At 44.0% G+C, this 23,703-nt stretch overlaps 1 protein-coding gene across 1 annotated transcript; it reads left to right on the top strand.

Moving 5' to 3' along the window:
- Positions 1-2,212: 2,212 nt before the first annotated feature.
- LOC123723925 (PHD and RING finger domain-containing protein 1-like) lies at positions 2,213-22,779 on the top strand. The gene is given in 20 exon segments (XM_045700350.1): positions 2,213-3,286; positions 3,289-3,324; positions 4,090-4,221; positions 4,362-4,549; positions 4,831-4,914; positions 5,208-5,341; positions 5,596-5,613; positions 5,615-5,685; positions 5,817-5,992; positions 6,472-6,607; positions 6,688-6,812; positions 6,912-7,105; positions 7,312-7,443; positions 7,541-7,686; positions 7,912-9,757; positions 10,190-11,337; positions 11,555-11,631; positions 13,829-14,008; positions 19,120-19,248; positions 20,098-22,779. Coding segments are annotated over 20 exon segments (5,166 nt in total). The 5' UTR covers positions 2,213-3,237; the 3' UTR covers positions 20,263-22,779.
- Positions 22,780-23,703: the final 924 nt, after the last annotated feature.

Here is a 23,703-nt window from a genome sequence, read left to right as displayed (position 1 = left end):
CGATAGATGGCGGCAACAGTGAGAGACTTATTTCTGGAGAGATTAATTTTTAGAATTAGAAGTTCGAACTGTTTGGGTATAGACCTGGAAAGTATGACAGAACTTTGCAGGCTATCTCTGCAGTAGATTGCAACTCCTCCCCCTTTGGCAGTTCTATCTTGACGAAAAAGGTTGTAGTTGGGTATGGAAAACTCCAAATTTTTGGTGGCCTTCCTAAGGCAGGATTCAGACACGGCAAGGACATCAGCGTTGGTGGAGTGTGCTAAAGCAGTGAGTAAAACAAACTTAGGGAGGAGGCTTCTGATGTTGACATGCATGAAACCAAGGCTTTTTCGATCACAGAAGTCAACAAATGAGGGTGCCTGGGGACATGCAGGGCCTGGGTTTAACTCCACATCACCAGAGGAACAGAGGAGGAGTAGGATGAGGGTACGGCTAAAGGCTATCAAAACTGGTCGCCTAAAGCGTTGGGGACAAAGAATAAAAGGAGCAGATTTCTGGGCGTGGTAGAAAAGATTCAGGGCATAATGTGCAGACAGGGGTATGGTGGGGTGCAGGTACAGCGGAGGTAAGCCCAGGCACTGAGTGATGATAAGAGAGGTTGCATCTCTGGACATGCTGGTTATAATGGGTGAGGTCATCGCATATGTGGGAGGTGGGACAAAGGAGGTAACAGAGGTATGATGAGTGGAACTCGGGGCTCCATTGTAAACTAAAACAATGATAACTAACCTAAGCAACAGTATACAAGGCATATTGACATTTGAGAGAGACATACAGCGAGGCATAAAGTAATCACAGGTGTTGATTGGGAGAGCTAGCTAGACAACAACGGGTGAGACAACAGCTAATCAGCTAAAACAACAAGAACAGGTAAAATGGCGATGACTGGGCAGAGAGGGTCGGTTGACTACACACACAGCCTGAGTTCGCGGTTGGGGCCGACAGATAAACAAATAATAAACAGAATGGAGTACCGTGATAAATGGCCAGTTCAGCAGGCATCAGCTATGTAGCCAAGTGATCATAGGGTCCAGGGGGCAGCGGTAGATGGAACAGGAAGGCCGCGGAGTAGTCGCTACAACGCGGGTGTGCGGGCGACACGGCGCTTAAAGTTAGTAGCCCGGGGCTAGTAGAAGCGTCTGCTCCGACGTCCGACGAAGGCCAGTTGGAGGCACAGCGGATGGAGTATTTGTCGGCTGACCAGTCGTGGTGGTGCGGTGGGGCACCGTGTCGACAAAGGATCCAAGCCAGATGGCGAAAGATGTATTGTAGATGTAGTAATTTTGTTTGCTAGCCGGGGATGCGCCTGGCTCACGACTAACTGGTGCTAGCTTCAGGGCATGGGGCGTTAGCCACTATAGCCACTCGGTAGCAGCGGTGATCCGGTGCCAAGGTCCAGAGCTTACGGCAAGGATCCGGTGGAGTAGTGGGTTCTAGCCGTGTTTGGGTGGAGTTGGGCTGAACAACTGAGTAGGCCGGGAGGTGGGCCTCAGGGATAGCTTCGGTACTGGGTAACTCGGTGGGTGCTAGCTGGCTGTGAAGATCAGGAGTAATGGTCCAGGGATTACGGCAGGAATCCGGCGTTGTAGTGGAGAGACAGTCCGATACTGGTAGGCTGGCGAGTATTATCCAAGCTAAAAAAGGGCTGGTATCTGTGCAGAAGGTAAAGGCCGCTAGCAGTGGCTAACAATGACTAAATAGCTTGTAGCTAAATTAGCTAGTTAGCTTCTGATGGCTAGGTGGCTCTTGCTATAAGGTCTAAAAATAAAAAATAATAGCGGTTCTGTGTCACATTGGGTGTGGCAGGTTACTGGAAGGTATAATTGAGTTAAAATGGAAAAGAGATTGAAAATAAAAATCGAAATATATACAAAAAGGACGAAAAATACAAAAGTACACGAGAGGACGAACAAAATACGTCTGCACTGCTACGCCATCTTGGAGTCATGAGTTCTTGGAGTTCTGTCTCATGGCAGGCCCTAGAGCCTGTGTAGGGAGTTATGGAGTTTTTGAATGACTGAAGGAGAGGGATTTTTTTATTACTTTTTTTTGTGTAATACCTGTGGATTCATATTTTTTCCCCTTCTGTGTAATTGAAATTACATTTTTTGCATTTTTTCCCCACCCCCGTCCATTTGGTGGCGACAATACAAAAGTAGTTGTGGTACGTCATAAAAGTCACAGAGAAGAAGAAGAAGAGAAGCGTACGTTTGGCCATTTCCGTCATTCCAGCCTGCGGTGTCACTCAACAAAAATTGTGTACTAAGCAGTTACTCCAAACATGTCATTCACAACCGCGTAGGGTAGGTGTAAACACCCTTGCTTTGCACGTTCGAAGTATACATTAACGTACGCCTGGATAATGATAACTTTTAAACTGACAACATATGAATGTCACATGCACCGAACATAACGAGCGTGCAAGTGAAGTTATATTTAGACTCAAGCTAATGCTAGCAGTAGCAGGCTAGCATCTAGCAGACTATTATCCATAACAATGCAGGTACTGGTAGCTAGCTAAGAATATTCCATAACTTGCACATTTTCTTTGCAATAAGGTAGGTAACGAAAGCTTATTTACAACGGTTTATTTAGCTAGCTCTTTTAGCGAGCATACATTCACAGTGTAACACCAAAGTCGCTCAATGTTTTTGTTGAAGAAACAGAAGGCAGTGAAGCAACAGCAGTTGTTAGCTACCTAGCTACTTAATTACTAGTTAAGCTTAACAGCTACTACTAGCTAGGTAGCTAACACGTCTACGAAGAAGATAACTTGATATAAATGTATTTCATTTGTCCGTTTGGATTGTGCTTGTAATTTATGCCTGGAAAACTATGTAGTCTTAGTTATCTACAGTAGGTAACGTTAGCTAACGTTAAAGCAAATGTTCAAGTCTGCAAACGTTAACTAGTTAACGTAGCTAAGTCACGTCTCACAATGGCTAACTAGCTCTCCACTTGTGACATGCTATATTTCACTTACAAAGTTCCCTCACATACCGCTATCTCATGCTGTAGCTAAATCCGTATTAACAGTGTGAAAATGCGTTCTTGTTGCATGTGTCAATACTGACTACACAGGAAATCGTTGTTTGTGCATGGACCAGGTGAATAGTTGTGGCACTCATTTTAATTTCATGTGTTTTCCAGCTACTGAAAATTCATATGTCTCATTTGAAGCATAGCCTTTGATATTTAGCTAGATATTGGTGCAGGAAGCTCTGATGTTCAGCCATGGATGAAGAAGACAACCAGGATGAGCTGATCAACCGGAATGCCTCCCACAGAAAAGAAAAAGGCCTGCAGTATGGGCAATCTCAGGTATGGAATCATATTTCTACAATTTATGAATACCCTAAGGAGTGAATCTGTTTTTTTTTCTTCAAACTCTTGTGCATTTACCCCCTTAGTTCGGTTTGTTTGGACTGGTGTGAACACTATCTGCACTCGGGAGCGCAGTAAACCACAAACAGTGGTTTGCTCAAAAAGGGTCCGATTCAATTCGTACTGTGGTGAGGTTTGCTGCAGGTGAGAACCCAGTCTGGACCAAACACAGGAAAATAACCAGAGTTGTGCACTATTATTGTTTTTTTGACTGCGAGCATTTGATGACATGCATGCTGCATCATAACTTAATATCTTTTAAACATTCTGAGTATAGCAGCACATTTATGAGCGCATCGGATACAGATTAGGGGAGACGGGGGCTGTACCGGGGATACAGGCTACTGTATAGCCCTTTCACGTCACAGTTAGAGCGGCTATTGCGCTGTTTCCTCCCGCATGTTGTTGGAAGACCAAAGTAAAAGTCATATGAAGATTTGGACACAGTGACGCTTCATGATAATCGTAGATGGATTTAACGTGAGCATTTTTGTCCAATAAACAAATTACTTGCGTGGACACGTGGTTTTGTTTGTTTGACATTTGACAATGTGGGACCAACAAAAAACTATGTAACAAATAATCAAATTCAGATTCGAACTACAGCTCAAAACTATGTTTGAAAACGCCCTTAGTGATTGGCCCTCATCACTACTGGTATTGGAAATACTTACTCATCTACTTTTATTTGTCAACTTACAGATGAAGACAGCGATGAAGGTGGGGAGGAATCTGAGGGACCTTCTGACAGTGGTGAGGAGGAGGAAGACCACCTCGATGGAGAGGAAGACGATGACGAGGAGGAGGAGGAAGAAGAGGAGGATGACAGTGATGGTGAGAGACTATGGAAATGTAGGATTCTGTACTCATGGAAAATAATCAGTAATGGTCCATGGTACGCTTTTAGTATCCAAGGTATAGATCTACCACTTGAGTTTCATATCTTCTGATCATATGACATACTTGTTCCTCAGATGGAGAAGAGGACGATGTGGTGGAGGGTGCGGTGGGGGGAGCGTCTGCTGACTTGGCAGGTCTGAGCTCAGACGAGGACATTGAGAAATGCCCCATCTGCCTAAACTCCTTCCACAGCCAGCCCGTGGCCACGCCAGAGAGCTGCGAACACTACTTCTGCCTCGACTGCATCCTTGAGTGGTCCAAGGTGGGTGGGTGACATTAGAGGGTGCAAAATGAGAGGTCAAGGAGTTCAAGCTTTTTATTCACTTAAGTGTTAGTACAGACACAAAATTATAATATTGTCGGAAGAACTAGAAGACACTCACCCGTCAGATTCATGAGCGTCACTGGAACCTTTGTCCAAAGGCGCCACACCTCAGCTTTCACTTTCAGTCCTATAAACAGAGGTTTTGTTAAGACGGACAGTAATTATATGTTAGTGTGTCCAAATGTTGTGCCTCCATTTGTGGTTTTTTCTTCCCTCAGAATGCAAACTCCTGTCCTGTGGACAGAATAGTCTTCAATAACATCTACCTGAGAAAATGTTATGGTGGGAAAGTGCAGAAAATGGTGAGTTAAAAAATCGGACTTTCTCTTGGTGAATATATTTTATTTTCCTTATTTGGTCTTGATTTAATGTTGTGCATGGTGTTTCTGAATGTATTGTTGGGGGGGGTGTTCTGAGACGTAGAGAAGTAGCTACTACATATGGCATGTGTATTCCTCATGAAGGGTGTTTGATTTATTTATGGTTGAAAGACCATTATGGTTGAAACATTGTATATACAAATATGGGTCATGCATGGGAGCTGCAGACAGTCACTTTCTTCTCATTGCTCTATGTGCATGATGGTTGAGTGCAGATCACAGTGCAGAAACCAGTGAAGGACGGCCAGGAGGAGGTGATAGACCTGGAGCTGGAACAGACCAGCTGCGAGGTGTGTGGAGGGAGTGACCGTGAAGACCGCCTGCTGCTCTGTGACGGCTGTGATGCTGGGTGAGACAAGTAACACACGCCACCTAGCGTTCTGGGATTGTTCCTGATTAATCATGCAATCGGGAATAAATGTATCTTTATCTGATCATTCCAATTAACCCTTTGAATTTTCCCTGGTTTTTATTTTCTGATCATATCCATGTTATCTCATTCTTAACCTGGTAGGTACTTTGAAACACTTTATGAATACGGGACTTGATCATATCCATGTTAATACTTAATTCCTACCACTCCATGTCTGTGCTCCATGGAAGGTACCACATGGAGTGCCTGACCCCCGCTGGATGCTGTCCCTGTGGAGGAATGGTTCTGCCCAGAGTGTCAAGCCAACAACCGCCGTTCAAGTAATCATACTCAGTACTGACTCATTACATCTTCGTCTGAGGAATACGTTGACAATACTCTTTGTATAAAGCAATATAAAAAAAGTCCTTTTACCAAGATCCCAGAGTTCATCAATGTTATTGCTCCTCAGGGGGTTCAGTGGAAGAGCAGAGCAACACGGAGAGTCTGAGCAGCGCCCGTCCCACAACAAGCCACTCCCACCTCCCTGCGGCAGGCCCCACCCGGGCCATTGCCCGCACCCAGCAGAGTGAGAGGGTCCGCGCCAGTGTCAACCACCACCGCATCACCCAGGCACGCATTGCACAGGTTTGGCATGAGGCGTGTTGCTTCCTACTGGCTTCTCTGTTCTGCCTCACTACACTCCGCTCCTCGCCACTAGCGTCAACAGCCCTTACCCTGTAGCATTGACTGAGTAGTATTGATATGAATTCTGTAATCAAAGATTATTTAGTGAGCAGCATGATAATGTACTTATGAAAAATGATGTTACCCATGTTTTCTCTCCTGGGTTGAAACATGTATGATGGGTATTTCTGTGTAGAATGGTATTACATAAGTGTCATCATTAATCAAATGTTATTTTGTCTTGTTTGAATGCGCTACTTGCACCAAGTAACATTTGACCTGCGGGTCTAGAATAGAGAGCCAGAGAGAGGTGGTGATGCTGCAGGCTGAGTGATGCTGCAGCCTGCCTCATTAGATGGCTGTGAAGGTCATGTCAAGTAAAGCATGTCCAAATAGACAGTAGAGAGTAGTAGAGTGATGCAGTGTACCTCTGGTCTCAGATCTCCCCCAGCTTTCTGATGCCACAGACCACCTGGCTGGATGAGACTATCAACGCAGTGGTGGCTGGACTCAACACAGCTGTGTACATACGGAACCTCACACCCCGCGTTCCATCCAGTCGACGACGCAGGACAGGTGAAAAAAAAAACACACACACACACACACACTTACGCAAACCCTACCTGGGTTTTTAAAAGAGATGCCTTTGCCCACAGTAAAGCGCAGGAAAGGCCAGAGTAAGAGGTCATCGTCTGCCACGGGTGGTAAGGCCAAAGCTGCAGGCACCGGGGTGAAGAGGAGGAAACGGCGAGTGAGGAGGACCAAGTCCAGAAGGAAACTGGTGAGACTTAAAATTAAACAATTATAACATGACAAATATAGTAACTATAACTAAATGACAGAATCAGTGCTTATGTTTAATCTGACTGTGTGTTCCTAGGTGGTGAAAAAGGAAGCTACGTCACGTGGTCGTATAGCCCGTAGCCTAGGAATAGGGAAGCCCAAACGGGGCTCGTCCCTTCCCTCTGTGTACCGGCCTTCAGAAACCACTCTGGGCAGTATGAGGGCTGACATAGGAGCTGCTTCGCTCTCTGTCTATGGAGTCCCCTACGATCTGGACCCCTTCACTAGCAGGTCTGTCTCAGGCACAACTCACAAGTATAAGATATCATAGTACTTTATTCATCTAGAGAATAGGGATCTCCATCTAATGCTGACAACAATAATTTCAAACAAAACCATGAAGTGAAAAAAAAAAGAACTCATAGAAAATAACAGACAATTGTGGAATGGACCTCAACATGGTTCTGAATGTTGATTGGCTGTTGATCCCACCCCAGGGATGATGATGGTGAGGAGGTGCAAGCCTCGGCCACGTCATCACTGCTGGAGGCCAAGAGGCGTGGCTTATCTCGCTCCGCACTCCTCTCGCACCAGCCTGTGGCTCGACCAATCACTGCTGGCCTCTCTAGGTACCCCTTCTCATCTCCTCCAAAATGTTATTTTGTTATGTAGCTCACATCCTTCAATATGGTACATGTCTGACCTGTGGTTGCCATGGGGTTGTAGCTGGGGTCCGAGCCTTCCCCAGTTGGAGGAGGTGGCCCCAGTGCCTGACCTGCTGGGCAGCATCCTATCACGACAGAGCATGCTTCTGATGGACAGCTCAGACGTAGTTATTAACAGAGATGGATCCCTCAAGGCTAACAAACCAGGTGAGCAGGCTGCTAGGGTTTCTTACTTTCTTTAGTTCAATCTCTTGTCCTTTTTTTTTTCTTTCTTAGTATTTTGCTGGTACCGTATCTATTACCTGACTATTTAAGAACTAGTGAACGTTTTATTGCTTGTTAACCATTGATTTTGAAGTCTGTTGGATTCTGTGTGTTACACAGCAACATCATGTTGAGTCAGTCAGTTATTGTGTTGTGTTTGTGTTGTAGTGGGTTTGTCGTCATCCATGCCCGGCAGCAGTAGGAGCAGCAGCTCTGGTGAATCAGTAGCCCAGCTCCACTCAGGGATGTCCCCTACCACAGCAGCCAGCTCCCTTTGTCTCCCCATTAACGGAGACCTGGTAGCAGGACCCTGCCTGTCCCCTCTCACCCCTTCATCCCCCTGCCCGGCCACTTATCCACCTCCGATCCTGAGTCACCCACACCCCCACGTCCCTGCCCCCTGTAGACCCAGCCCTAGTCCTGGACACAGCCTCTGGGAGGACACCGGTGTACTACCCCCCATGGGACCCAGAGGGGCTGCCACCTCCACTCCTACCCCAGACTCTCACTCCAGAGGTAGGGAGACGGTGCCACCACAGCCCCAGGCTAAGAAGGCCGCTGCTAAACCAGTATGGGAAGCACCAGTATCGGTGCTTCCCAGGATACCAAGGATAAAACGGGAGAGCGGTGGCCTGACGAATGGCAACGCCAGCAGAGGGGGTAGTAGTGGTAGTAGTAGTAGTAGTAGCAGTGCTAATGGTAGTGGTAGTAATAGCTTCCCTGATGCCTGTGTGAACAGCCTGGGTGGGAACAGGGGCAGGCAGCAAAGTGTGGACCAGCAGCAGGGCAGGACAGAGGGACAGAGACCGGACAGAGCAGGCCCTTCCTCAGCCTTCTCCAGCTCCTTCTCCTCTTCGTTCTCCTCTTCTGATTCTCCATCTAACCCTGCTCGCCCCTCTTCATCAGCATCATCCACAGTGTGCTTCCGGATCAACCCCAGCTCTGTCTGGCACGCCCGAAAGCTTAGCAATGCTTCTGCAATTGTTGCCGCTGGCAACTGTCTAGAACCAGCGTCTGCGGAGGAAGAGGAGGCAAAGAGGAAAAGAGAGGAGCGCAGGAACAAACAGAATCCCCTGACGTCCTCACACACACCGGTCAAAGAGGAGAAGGAAGAGGGGGATATATACGACCCCTTCCACCCAACTGGCTCAGACAGCGAAGCAGAGAGCCATGCTGGGGGGAAACCAACCATGGTGCACAAGGAAAGTGCCAGCCAGCAGGTGAAGGAAGGTGCCAGCCAGCAGGTGAAGGAAGGTGCCAGCCAGCAGGTGAAGGAAGGTGCCAGCCAGCAGGTGAAGGAAGGTGCCAGCCAGCAGGTGAAGGAAGGTGCCAGCCAGCAGGTGAAGGAAGGTGCCAGCCAGCAGGTGAAGGAAGGTGCCAGCCAGCAGGTGAAGGAAGGTGCCAGCCAGCAGGTGAAGGAAGGTGCCAGCCAGCAGGTGAAGGAAGGTGCCAGCCAGCAGGTGAAGGAAGGTGCCAGCCAGCAGGTGAAGGAAGGTGCCAGCCAGCAGGTGAAAGCCGTGTCACTGGAGAGGGATGAGGGCTCAGGAGAAGGTCTGGAGGTGAAGAGGGAGCCAGAGAACTCTGACACTGCAAAGCCTGGTCACAGCCCTCACAACACACCCAGGTCTGTGATGACTGGCATCAGCACACCTCTGTCCCAGAGCCAGGTCCATCTGAAGAGGGAGAGGAACGAGCCAGGGGGTGAGAAAGGGCAGCACAGCCAGACTGGCAACAGTAGAGAGCCCCAGAACCAGCAGACTACTCCTTCCTCATCCAGCTTAGCCTCCAGCCACCACAGAAACAGGATGGTGAAGACTGAGATAAAGTCAGAGCCCCAGGACTGCCCCCCCAGGTCCCCATCCAGGTCTAAATCACACTCCAGGCCCCTCAGGCCAGGGGAGCAAAACATCCAAAGGCAGGGGGTCTTCCACGGAGCGGCGGTCTGCCTCAAACAGCCCGGAGGCAGGCAGGAGGAGGAGAGACAAGGCCCCGGACCAGGCAGGGAGGAAGAGACGTTATGAGGGGGGTAGGAGAGGAGACAAGGGGGGAGAGAGGAGTTCTAGGCGTTCGGGATCGAGGGAGAGGAGAAGGACTCGTTCCCCGTCAGACAGCTCTACCTCTGATATCTCTGAGAGGTCTCGCAGGAAGAAGAGACGGCCACGTTCTCCCTCCAAAGACAGGAGGCGCTCCAGGTACTAATGTCATTGTTTGATAATGTAAATTCTGTATGCAGTGATTTGGTGGTGTTTTAATAATATATGTATTCTCGTATATTTCCAATTATAACTATTTCTAACATTTTGATTAAGGTCATGGTCAGGCTCCAGCAGCAGAGAGCGGTCCAAGAGGAAAAAGCAGAAGAGAGGGAGCAGGGAGAGAAACGAGGGCAGAGGGAGTGAAGGAGAGAAGGGTCGCCCGTCAAAGGACAAGAAGCGTGATTGCTCGCATTCTCGCCGCGTTCCAGGTCCAGGGAGAGGAGGAAAGACCACTTACGATCACAACCATCATCCTCCAAATCAAAGGACAGGGTTGAGGTGCGGTCGAAAGATAGGAAGAGGCCGAAGTCCAGGTCGCGGTCCAGAGAAAGGAGGAAAGAAGAGGGGTCACAGAGACCACCAAGGTCTTCCTCAACCACCACCTTCAGTAAGCTAGAAGAACAGAAAGAGAAGAAAAAGGTAAAAGTTCTCCCCCGTGTCCCTCTGAAAGAGGAGAGTGAGAGAAAAGAGCGAGAGATCAAACAGCAGATGCTTTCCTCAGGACTCAAATCTCTCTCTGTCCTCTCTGTCTCAGAGGTGAAAAAGGAGAGTGACAGCAATGACATTAAAACAGAGAGACTCGCCTCTCTCTCAACAAAACTACTCAAGGAGTCTAAGCTGCTCAAAGAGATAAAAAAAGAGAAACCTGCCTTTGATATGTTGGAAGAATCACTGGATAGTAAACCAATCAAAAAAGAAAAACCTCTGTCAATGTTCAGCACAGTCAAGGACTTACAACAGCACAAGGAGATCGAAAAAGAACACTCTTCCGCCCTCATAAAGGAGGCGTGCACCGTCTCCACATCAGACATAGCAGATCAGAAAGATCAGGCGTTACAGGAAACCGTCAAGACTGAGCCCATCTGGCCTGAGCCGCCTCAACATCTAACCTCCAACATCCAAACTGGCCAATCTAGCCCAAGCTTCTCAACACTCAGCACACACCTTGTCCCTGCTCCTCCTCAGGCTGCTGAGAGTATAGCCAGCCAGCAGGGGACCCCATCCCTGATTCCTCCAGTACCAGAGGCCCTCACAGAGACTCCTCCACTAGTCCAACCCATCTCAGTGAACCCAGAGAAGCACGAGGTAGAGGAGCCTTCAGATGATGACATGGATGTGGACATGATGCTGGACAGCCTGGACTATGTGAAGACTGAGCCAGGAGGAGAGAGTGGGGAGGCTGGGGTCAAACAGGAGAAGGAAGGAGAGGGGGAGGAGGGGAAGACTGAGGGAGAACCGGTGCCAGTCATGGCAGGTGCCAAGGCCAAACCCTCGGTGAAGAGGGTCACCTGGAACCTGCAGGAGCCAGAGGGGCCACAGCCAGAGAAGACTGGCACTAGTGAGTATTATTGTACCCTTTTAAAAAATTGAAGCATACCATAACCTAGATTGGCACAATTAGAGCCCTTACGTGTTGAATTACATCAATCAACAATTTGTAGTCGACTCTTTGACTCTGGTTCAGAAACAACCTCTAATTCACTTAACACAGAGAGGGTCATAGCTCTTGAATTAGGAACAGCTAGTTAAGATGTGTTGTTTTTCCTTCGTCTCAGAGTTGGCCCTCTACAAACTGAAGCTGAAACAGGAGGGAGCTCGCAGACCTGCCTCTTCCGCCCAGGCATCCAGTCAGGTACGGCTCATTAGGTTGACCTTGCCAACTTACCGAGATAGCTGATTTGTTCTGTGTGGTGTGAGGTCAGTGCTTAGCTTCAGGCCTCTACCGCTCTATGCTGCCTTTCTTTCCTGTTAACCTCTTGGGGCTAGGTGGGACGCTAGCGTGCCACCCGTGGTGCACTCCATCAACAGCAGGTGCATTTCAAGAGCGGCAAATTTGAATCCAAATAAATGTCAAAATTCAAATTTTTCAAAAATACAACTATGTTACACCATTTGAAAGATAAACATCTCCTTAATCTAACCACGTTTTACGATTTCAAAAAGGTTTTACGGCGAAAGCATAAATTTAGAGTATGTTAGGACAGTACATTTACAAGAGTTGTGTGTAATGTTTTGTCAAGTCAAAGACAGGGTCACCAAAACCATAAAACCAGCTAAAATGATACACTAACCTTTTACAATCTCCATCAGATGACACTCCTAGGACATTATGTTAGACAATGCATGCATTTTTAGTTCTATCAAGTTCATATTTATATACAAAAACAGCGTTTTACTATGGCATTGATGTTGAGGAAATCGTTTCCCTCCAATAACCGGCAGTCAAGTCAGCGTCACAAATTAAATAATTAAAATTAGAAAACATTGGTAAAATATTATATTGTCATTTAAAGAATTATAGATTTACATCTTTTGAACGCAATCAACTTGCCAGATTTAAAAATAACCTTACTGGGAAATCACACTTTGCAATAATCTGAGCACTGTGCCCAGAAAAATACGCGTTGCGATACAGACTAGACGTCATGTTGGGGAGATCTAAAATCGAAAATACTATGTAAATAATCCATTACCTTTGATTCTCTTCATCAGATGTCACTTCCAGGTATCACAGGTCCATAACGAATGTAGTTTTGTTCAAAAAAGCTCATCATTTATGTCCAAAAATCTCCGTCTCGTTAGCACATGATGTAAGCCAGCCGGACTTCTCGTCATGAACGAGGGGAAAAAATATATTTCCGTTCGTTCAAACATGTCAAACGTTGTATAGCATAAATCATTAGGGCCTTGACCATGAATAATATACAAGACGCCAAAGAGTCCCCAGGTGTCAAATGAGGACATCACCGTTCCATGGCTCTTTTTCGTTATATCCCCCTCCAGAAGATCAAACACTTTGTAAAGGCTGGTGACATCTACGTGGAAGCAATAGGAAGTCCAAATATCCCTCCCTAAACCCCTGTGTTTTTCAATGGGATAGGTTTAAACTCAATACAACACATCAGGTATCCACTTCCTGTCAGAAAATGTCCCCGGGGTTTCCTGTTGCAATTCTTTTGAAACTTTAGAGTGTTTTCTATCCATATATAATAAGTTTATGCATATTCTAGTTACTGGGTAGGATTAGTAACCAGATTAATCGGGTATACATTTTTTTTTATCCAGACGTGCAAATGCTGCCCCCTAGACCCAACAGGTTAATGTGTAGTTATGATCAATCAGTAAACTGGCAGTTCACTATGAAATGGCACCTAATCACGGCATCATACTGGCGGCCGGTCATGTCAATATCAAGTAGATGTTCTGTTGATCTTTACAGATATCTGTGATTTAGTGCTCCAAAACCTTCAGTACAAACTATTCCTGTAATCAACATGCACCTCTCCTAAAAGGCCACAAGGTGACACTGTCCGTTTTGACCCGGAGTGTAGTTGTGGTGTGTCAGCGGAAAGCTAGTGCAGATCAAATAGGGCCCAAGAGAGATCATGTGACTGAAACTTGAACTGATAGAGGAGGGTTTTATGGTGAAATGAAAGTAGAAACCTTACAAGGGAAATCAAAACTGGAGCAAAGTTACACGTCATAAAGGCTATGTGCTGATAATACCTTAACACAATAACATATTTTCTGCTAGGGCATGATGAGGCAAGAGATGTTTGAGATTTATGCCCTAGTTTATTGTTCTGGTTAGGTCATATTTCTGTTGTGAATATGAACATGACATTAAATTTAAATTAAAATGTTATTGTGCTGTAATTTAGCAACACATCAACTTATGTTGCTTAATTTATTTTTTATAATTCTCCCTCAACATAAATACACAGTTTAAGTTAATGTTAAACTTGCCCACACATCTCAAATTGGGATTTGTCCAATAATCAAAAGGCTTACATGTGAAGATTGCCTCATCTAAATCTTCCCACCTATAGGAGGCTCCCTTGGGGGCTACGTCACTCACTGACCCCAAGGTCCAGAGCACCAAGAGGGGCAGTGTGTCCATAACGCTACCTAGTCCCACCTCCAGCAGCCTAACCACCACGCTGTCTAAACCTGGGCAGGGGGAACCCAACGAAGACCTGGGAGAGGATGATGTTTCTAGGAACAATAAGGTGAGTCTGAGAGGAGGAAGGAAAATTATGGTCTTCAAATGGATCGATGCACATTTGGGTGATATCAGTAGTAGTTGTCTAGGTCCCTTACTTTTTTCAATCTTTACTAACAACATGCCACTAGCTTTGAGTAAAGCCAGTGTGTCTATGTATGCGGATGACTCAACACTATACACGTCAGCTACTACAGCGACTGAAATGACTGCAACACTGCACTGAGCTGCAGTTAATTTCAGAATGGGTGGCAAGGAATAAGTTAAATATTTCAAAAACGAAAAGCATTGTATTTGGAACAAATAATTCACTAAACCTCAACTAAATCATGTAATGAATAATGTGGAAATTGAGCAAGTTGAGGTGACTAAACTGCTTGGAATAACCCTCTATTGTAAACTGTCATGGTCAAAAAATATTGATACAACAGTAGCTAAGATGGGGAGAGGTCTGTCCATAAGACAACGCTGTTCTGCCTTAACAGCACTATCAACAAGGCAGGTTCCACAGACTAGAGGTTGACCGATTAATTGGAATGGCCGATTAATTACGTCCGATTTCTAGTTTTCATAACAATCGGCATTTTTGGACACCGATCATAGCCGATTACATTGCACTCCACGAGGAGACTGCGTGGCAGGCTGACTACCTGTTATGCGAGTGCAGCAAGGAGCCACGGTAAGTTGCTAGCTAGCATTAAACGTATCTTATAAAAAACAATCAATCTTAACATAATCACTAGTTAACTACACATGGTTGATATTACTAGTTTATCTAGCTTGTCCTGCGTTGCATATAATCGATGCGGTGCCTGTTAATTTATCATTGAATCACAGCCTACTTCGCCAAACGGGTGATTTAACAAGCACATTCATGAAAAAAGCACTGTCGTTGCACCAATGTATACCTAACCATAAACATCAACACCTTTCTTAAAATAAATACACAAGTATATATTTTTAAACCTGCATATTTAGTTAATATTGCCTGCTAACATGAATTTCTTTTAACTAGGGAAATTGTGTCACTTCTCTTGCGTTCTGTGCAAGCAGAGTCAGGGTATATGCAGCAGTTTGGGCCGCCTGGCTCTTTGCGAACTGTGTGAAGACCATTTCTCCCCTAACAAAGACAGCCAACTTCGCCAAACGGGATGATTTAACAAAAGCGCATTTGCGAAAAAAGCACAATCGTTGCACGACTGTACCTAACCATAAACATCAATGCCTTTCTTAAAATCAATACACAGAAGTATATTTTTTTTTAAACTGCATATTTAGTTCAAAGAAATTCATGTTAGCAGGCAATATTAAACTAGGGAAATTGTGTCACTTCTCTTGCGTTCATTGCACGCAGAGTCAGGGTATATGCAACAGTTTGGGTCGCCTGGCTCGTTGCGAACTAATTTGCCTGAATTTGACGTAATTATGACATAACATTGAAGGTTGCAATGTAACAGCAATATTTAGACTTATCTAACGGGTGACATCCATAAAATACGGAACGGTTCCGTATTTCACTGAAAGAATAAACGTTTTGTTTTCGAAATGATAGTTTCAGGATTCGACCATATTAATGACCTAAGGCTCGTATTTCTGTGTGTTATTATAATTAAGTCTATGATTTGATAGAGCAGTCTTACTGAGCGGTGGTAGGCAGCAGCAGGCTCGTAAGCATTCATTCAAACAGCACTTTACTGCGTTTGCCAGCAGCTCTTAGCAATGCTTCGAGCATTGCGCTGTTTATGACTTCAAGCCTATCAACTCCCGAGATTAGGCTGGCAATACAAAAGTACCTATTAGAACATCCAATAGTCAAAGGTATAGAGAGAAATAGTCCCATAATAACTACAACCTAAAACTTCTTACCTGGGAATATTGAAGACTCATGTTAAAAGGAACCACCAGCTTTCATATGGTCTCATGTTCTGAGCAAGGAACTTAAACATTAGCTTTTTTACATGGCACATATTGCACTTTTACTTTCTTCTCCAACACTTTGTTTTTGCATTATTTAAAACAAATTGAACATGTTTCATTATTTATTTGAGACTAAATTGATTTTATTGATGTATTATTAAGTTAAAATAAGTGTTCATTGTTCATTCAGTATTGTTGTAATTGTCATTATTACAAATATATAAAAATCGTCCGATTAATTGGTATCGTTTTTTTTGGTCCTCCAATAATCGCTATCGGTGTTGAAAAATCATAATCGGTCGACCTCTACTACAGACCCTAGTTTTGTAGCACCTAGACTACTGTGCAGTTGTGTGGTCAAGTGCCACAAAGAGGGACTTGCAATTGGATCACAACTGGGCAGCATGGCTGGCCTTAGATGTACACAGAGAGCTAACATTAATAATATGCATGTCAATCTCTCCTGGCTCAAAGTGTAGGAGAGATTAACTTCATCACTACTTGTATTTGTGAGAGGTATTGACATGTTGAATGCACCGAGCTGTCTGTTTTGAACTACTGGCACACAGTTCAGACACCCATGCATACCCCACAAGACATATGCCACCAGAGGTCTCATCATAGTCCACAACAGATTATGGCAATCTCACATTACTACATACAGTGTCTTGTGAAAGTATTTACAACCTGAAATTAAAATTGATTTTTGGGGGGTTTGTATCGTTTGATTTACACAACATGCCTACCACTTTGAAGATGCAAAATATGTTTTACTTTGAAACAAACAAGAAATAAGACAAAAAAACTAAACTTGAGCGTGCATAACTATTCACCCCCCCAAAGTCAATACTTTGTAGAGCCACTTTTTGGGTGGGTTCCGCTGGTGTACAGCAATCTTTAAGTCATACCACAGATTCTCAATTGGATTGAAGTCTGGGCTTTGACTAAGCCATTCCAATATGTTTCCCCTTAAACCACTCGAGTGTTGCTTTAGCAGTATGCTTAGGGTCATTGTCCTGCTGGAAGGTGAACCTTGTGGTGGATGAATCAGAATTAGTTGGGTAACATAGATAATTAAGATGTTTTATTTGTATAGTATGCTTATGTGAGATACTTGTCATTAGAATGTATCCCTTTGGACTTTGGTGCTATGCAGAATATTAGAAAGGGAAGAGGACAGAATGGAACATTGTCTACATATGTGTGTGTGTTTTACTGAGGATGGGCCTCTATGACATAGCACTGACAGAGGAGATTTACGATGTCTTTTGATAATAACGCCTAAAGAGCATTCCAGAGAACATGAGTTAATATTTCTGTTCTATACCGTACCAGGGAGAGACGGTTCCAGTTTGGAGTAGGAGGACCAGACACTGGTCTATACAATGAACACTGTTGATACAGCAGTTGCAGTCTGCTATGTTCTATAGTTATCTTTCATACAAAACTTAACCTTGTGACCCATTCTATGCATCTGTGGTTCGTCATGTACGTTGAGAGGGGTGTATCTTGGCTATAAAAGATCTTTGTACTTTTGTGTTGTCACTTTTCAATGGTTCATTAGAGATAGAGCATCATTGAAAGTCAAGTGCTTTTGCAAAAGCATCTTAATTATTAAAGATGTAGTTTTAAGTATAACTCTGACTGGTGTGTGAAGTTTAACTCTCTTCATTTGGTAATGCAGAAATTAGCCACCACAACCTCCGTGAAAAAGGTTTCTCTCAAGAATTACCCTGTATTTAGCGCCATCCATCATTCCTTCAATTCTGACCAGTTTCTCAGTCCCTGCCGATGAAAAACATCCCCACAGCATGATGCTGCCACCACCATGCTTCACTGTGGGGATTGTGTTCTCTGGGTGATGAGAGGTGTTGGGTTTGCGCTAGACATATAGTTTTCCTTGATGGCCAATAAGCTAAGTTTTAGTCTAATTTGATCAGAATACCTTCTTCCATATGTTTGGGGTGTCTCCCACATGCCTTTTGGCAAACATCCAGCGTGTTTGCTTATTTCTTTCTTTAAGCAATGGCTTTTTTTTCTGGCCACTCTTCCGTAAAGCCCAGCTCTGTGGAGTGTACGGCTTAAGTGGTCCTATGGACAGATGCTCCACAGCGGAGATTGGAGTTTTGCAGCTCCTTCAGGGTTATCTTTGGTCTCTTTGTTGCCTCTCTGATTAATGCCCTCCTTGCCTTGTCCATGAGTTTTGGTGGGCTGCCCTCTCTTGGCAGGTTTGTTGTGGTGCCATAGTCTTTCCATGTTTTAATCATGGATTTAATGGTGCTCTATGGGATGTTCAAAGTTTCAGATATTTTTTTTATAACCCAACCTTGATCTGTACTTCTCCACAACTTTGTCCCTGACCTGTTTGGAGATCTCCTTGGTCTTCATTGCTTGGTGGTGCCCCTTGCTTTGTGGTGTTGCAGACTCTGGGGCCTTTCAGAACAGGCGTATATATACTGAGATCATGTGACACTTAGATTGCACACAGGTGGACTTCAACTAATTTATTTAACTAATTATGTGACTTCTGAAGGTAATTGGTTGCACCAGATCTTATTTAGGGGCTTCATAGCAAAGGGGGTGAATACATACTGTATGCACAAACCACTTTTACTTTTTTTTGTAATTTGGACTATTTTGTGCATATCCATTACATGAAATCCAAATAAAAATCTATTTAAATTACAGGCTGTAATGCAACAAAATAGGAAAAACTCCAAGGGGGGTTAATACTTTTGCAAGGCACTGTAGAGCCATGACTAAACTCTATTCCACATCAAGTAACTCATGCAAGCAGTACAATTTTATTTAAAAAACAGATAAAAATACACTATGGGGCTGTGAATCAACACAAACATAGGCACAGACACATGCATGCAAACACACAATAACATACGCAAAATACACACACACGTTCACATGGATTTTGTAGTTATGTGGTAGTAGAATAGGGGCCTGAGGGAACACATTTGATGTGTTGTGAGAATGTATTGTAAGAATATAAATGCCTTAATTTTGCTGGACCCCAGGAAGAGTAGCTGCTGCATTGGCAACAGCTAATGAGGATCCATAATAAATACAAATACTTGTTGCAAGTGAATTACCAGTCCCCTTCAGAGCCAAATTTGTAAATACATGGCTCTGGGCCCCTTGTATAGTTGTGTGTGTGTGTGTTGACCAATCCCTGGTTTCTGTCCACAGTACATAAAGAAGCTCCACATGCAGGAGAGAGCCATAGAGGAGGTGAAGCTGGCTATCAAGCCGTTCTACCAGAAGAGAGACATCACTAAGGATGAATACAAGGATATCGTACGCAAGGCTGTCCAGAAGGTACACCTGATCATTGGCTAAAAATAAGTCATGTGGTTTGCAATGATACATTTAAATTTGTTTTTATGGAAATTGGAGAACATGCACATAATAATGTAACCAAAGATGTTAATCATGGGAGAGAATCTTTGGATCAAGTGTCTTTCATTGGTTGATGTGAGGCAGGGGTGGGCAACTGGCGGCCATGCAGCCCCCTTTTTGAAGGCCTCTCGGACCAATTGGTTGTGCATCAGCAGTTTTTCTCTTATGTCAGTCACTGATGGTTAGTCAATTAGCTCATGTTAGCTAACATTTTTTAGATTACAAAGTTAGTTTAGTGGCCAGCTATCTAAACTTGTTATCATGATCAAATTACCAGCCGAGGGGCCTCCAGCCTTGTGATTTTGTTAGTCAGTCTCACATAGTTATCATATTCAAAACTGCAAACATTTCTCTCCACCCTGTGGCAAAATGTGTTGAATTGCAGGAAATTAACTCTAAAACGTATCAAATGTTTCTCTGCTGTTAAGATGGGGGCCAATAAAATGTCAAATATTTTGCTCACAATGGGGGGGGGGCTATGGATGTGGGTACTGATGTGGGTAAGCAGACACGCGAGCAACTGCAGCCCTTCATGAGTTCAGATTGTGGCCCCCAACCCCATAAACGTTGCCCATCCCTGATATAAGGGCTTGCCCTAACATGTGCAATATGAGAGTTTAGATTTGCAAGAATCGACTGAGTCTTGCACTAATTCTTGCAGAATGACAGCCATTGTGTTTCATTGTGGATTTAAATAAAGTAATTTGACTGTGCTTGTACATTGCTTCACTAACATGCATGTGATTTTGTTTTCCATTGCATTTCCAGGTCTGCCATAGTAAGAGCGGGGCGATCAACCCAGTAAAAGTGGCCAACCTGGTCAAAGCCTACGTGGACAAATACAAACATGCCAGGAAACATAGGAAAGTAGAGGATGGAGGGAAGACACAGGAGGCAGAAACAGATAGAACAAATGACCCAGAGACTCCATGAGGACCCCGCATTCATCCACACGCCCTGGAGACTCAGCCATTTTCACACTAATTTGATCATTTCTGTTATCAAATTGTCACAGGTTGTTAGAGGACTCAAGGACTTTGAGAAATACTGCCTCCAGATTGGCTATTTTCTTCATTGTTTTTGGGGATTATAAAGTTGTTACGTTCTGTTCATAGTAATTCACCATCTCACAAAATAATGGAAGAGCCTTTTCGTTGAAAGATGTGGAAATAACTTAGTGGACCCAATGTGATCTTGCACTTCGATTACCACCGACTGACAAGCATCTGTTTTTGAATTGGATTTGTTTCACGCTTCACACAAGGCCAGACCATGTCCATACACTTTGTTTTCATGGTCTAGCATGGTCCTACTCTTGGAGAGGTTACCACAGAGATTCTGTCTTAAACAGACAGCTCTGTCAGATAGCTTTTCCATCAAGAGAGGTTGAGGAATAATGTGAATGAGCTATTTCTACAGGCAAAATGTCTGAGAAGAAGCAGTGCTGACTTTTTTTTTTAAATGGTGTCTTTTGTATGGGAGAGGGGTGTTTATCTGTGGCATGAGTCCTAATTTTGTGGTGTCAAAGTCTAATGCTGTCATTGAAATATTAGAAGAAGAAAATAATGCCCCAGCGCAGAAAAATACATGTATGCAATTTTGTAGAGTAGGAAAGTTATTTCTGATTTTAGATTTGGTGTAAATATAGATTTTGGATTCGCTATGTACGCCCTTCCAGTTCAATTAGCTGCCTACTGGGTATTCACAAATGTATACTGTGAATGCTTCTGGAGGAAGTTTGTTGTTTTTGTGAATGTCTCTGTGCTATGGGATGTGGGTCCGATGGAGTGCTGGTTGGCCAAACGGTACAGTTAGGCTCTTAAGTTGACCAGTTTCTCACAGCAGGAAAATAGACTTGTAGCAACAGGAAATTTGAATTATTGTGTGGATTATAACTAAATACCATTTTTATAGGGGTTGATACATTTTTAGTTGGGGCAAATCAAGCCTGAAATTTTAAAGTGGAAATATCAAACTTTAGAAGCCTTTTTAAACCACGAATACTCTGCATGTTTGCATTTCCTGCTGTGCCTTGAAATGTCCTGCAACAACAGGGTGATCAAGTTAAGATCCTACATCTGTATGTGGCTACACATAGTGGCTGTCCTCCTGAGTGGTGTTTTCAGATTGAGTCAACGCTCCTCTGGTGTCTCTTGGCAGAATATTCGAGATAAGGGCACACAACTCAGACTTCCCAAAAACATGGTTGTTGATAAAGTTTCTGTTATGTGTGCATTTTCTCAAGTTCAGACTAGGCCCAAAGTGTCTACTGGTTTTAATTCTACTTTTACTTCAGCTATTGACTAAGACATAGGAAACTAGGTGAGACTTTAATTAATCAATTGAAAAGTAATTTGCCAAGGAGGAATGAAAACCTGCAGCCCTGGGGGACAGGAGTTGAATAAGTTTTGAAGCTGAGTGAATTCTGCGCCTTCACCATTCTTTTCTGTTATTTTACAGTTATTTCTGAGTCAATTGGCTAGTCCTGGTGTATATTGGTATCATAAGCTATATCATAAGACAAAGCAGACAATGCCTGTCTTGCAGCTTAATGTTGTTTGTAGTTATTCACACTTCATTATGAACTCAACTAGTTGTTCACATTTCCTTTGAAAGATTGTCTGATTCAAAAAGAAAATGTTCCAATTTGAATAACATTTGCAAAAACAAACTGATTTTGTTTCGTTACTTACAAATATCACTATTCTTGTCGTGGGGAGTGTGTGCATGGTTAAATAGCTAACAGTCCGTAGTCAGGGCCAGGATGTTTTTGATGACTACATGATCTGACTATAAAAAAATGAACAAAGGCCCAAAGTTTTTCTTAGTCAGGTGGCGTGGGTGGGAGAAACTGGCCTTAGTCATACTGTATGCAATTCATGTCATCCTTAACACTGTTTCTCATTGGAGGAGGTGGTTGGCTTCCTTCCTGCTAATGAATACTGCTGTCCACTGTGCCTGAACAGTTGGCCTTCTCAATTTATTTTCAGATTCCTCTTAATCTCTTCTAAAATGTTCTATGTAGAAAAGTGCTTGACACGGTCACCCTATCTTTGCCTTTTTTTGTAATTGACGTGTCCATACTGTGTGTGTTCAGTAGAACGGGTGTGTGTGGACCTGCCTTTGGCTAAGCTTGTCTTGTCCTGCACCTTGGTACTTTACGATAAAAAATTCAAATCAATCCCTGAATATTATCCTCTTGGCACTTATGTAAACCTGAAAGGATTGGATAGGTATATCAGAGGGCAAGATGGAGCTATTACCGAATTGTGTATACTGTACCTATCTGATCCTTTCAGATGTACTTGAAGTGTCCAGGAGTTGATTGGATTTGAGCATGTACTGTACCTTTTTTCTTCCCTCATTTACTTGACACTTAGGACAAGTGCTTCAAAAAGGGAACAGAAAATTATAACTAAGTGAAATAAAAGTAAGATTTGTCCCAATTTACATTTTGCTCTGATTTTCATGTTTTACTAACATGCTAAATTTAAGGGCTAACTTTTGTGACCGTATGGGCAACATTTTGGAAAGGAACCCACAATCAAAATACCATAATATTTTACATGAGGATATTACACATTTTTACAATTTCCTCTCAAACTGTGATGAGATAAGGGTATTTTACCAGGATTGGGGTTATAGTCATTCCAGTTCAATTCCTGTCAACTTTTAAAGCAGCCATGACATTTCTCCATAGGTATGCATTTCAATGCCTGAATTGGCTGGAATGAAGGTGGAAACCCCAACCCTGCCTGATTTCCACTATTCTGCTGTAGGTTTGTCTGAGCAATGGTTTGTTGCTCTAAACTAACTGAGCCAGTGGAGAGGGTTTTCTTTCCGTCCCTGGCAGGTCTGTATTATCCTTACTGCTGCCTTGACTATAGCTCACTGGGCCTGGGACAGACTACTGGAGGTTTCACTGGGCTTGGGCCAGACTACTGGAGGTCCCACTGTGCCTGGGCCAGGCTACTCGAGGCCTCACTGGGCCAGACTACTGGACGGGTCACTGGGCCTGGGCCAGACTACTGGAGGTCACACTGGGCCTGGGCCAGACTACTGGAGGTCCCACTGGGCCTGGGCCAGACTATTGGATGTGTCACTGGGCCTGGGCCAGACTACTGGACGTCTCACTGGGCCTGGGCCAGACTACTGGACGTCTCACTGGGCCTGGGGCAGACTACTGGACGTCCCACTGGGCCTGGGCCAGACTACTGGAGGTCCCACTCAAATGTTTGTACATATTGTTCTGGGACAATGTAATTAATAATAAAAAATACAATTATCTCTAAAGTTATTTCTTATTTTATTTCTCAAAAGAAGTCCTATTATAAAATATATATATATTTTAAGATAAGTGGCCCTCTGTAGCTC

This window comes from Salmo salar, chromosome ssa17 (genome assembly GCF_905237065.1).
Source record: "Salmo salar chromosome ssa17, Ssal_v3.1, whole genome shotgun sequence".
NCBI lineage: Eukaryota > Metazoa > Chordata > Actinopteri > Salmoniformes > Salmonidae > Salmo > Salmo salar.
The sequence above is the reverse complement of the archived record's forward strand: the minus strand, read 5'-3'. Positions and strand labels throughout refer to the sequence as shown.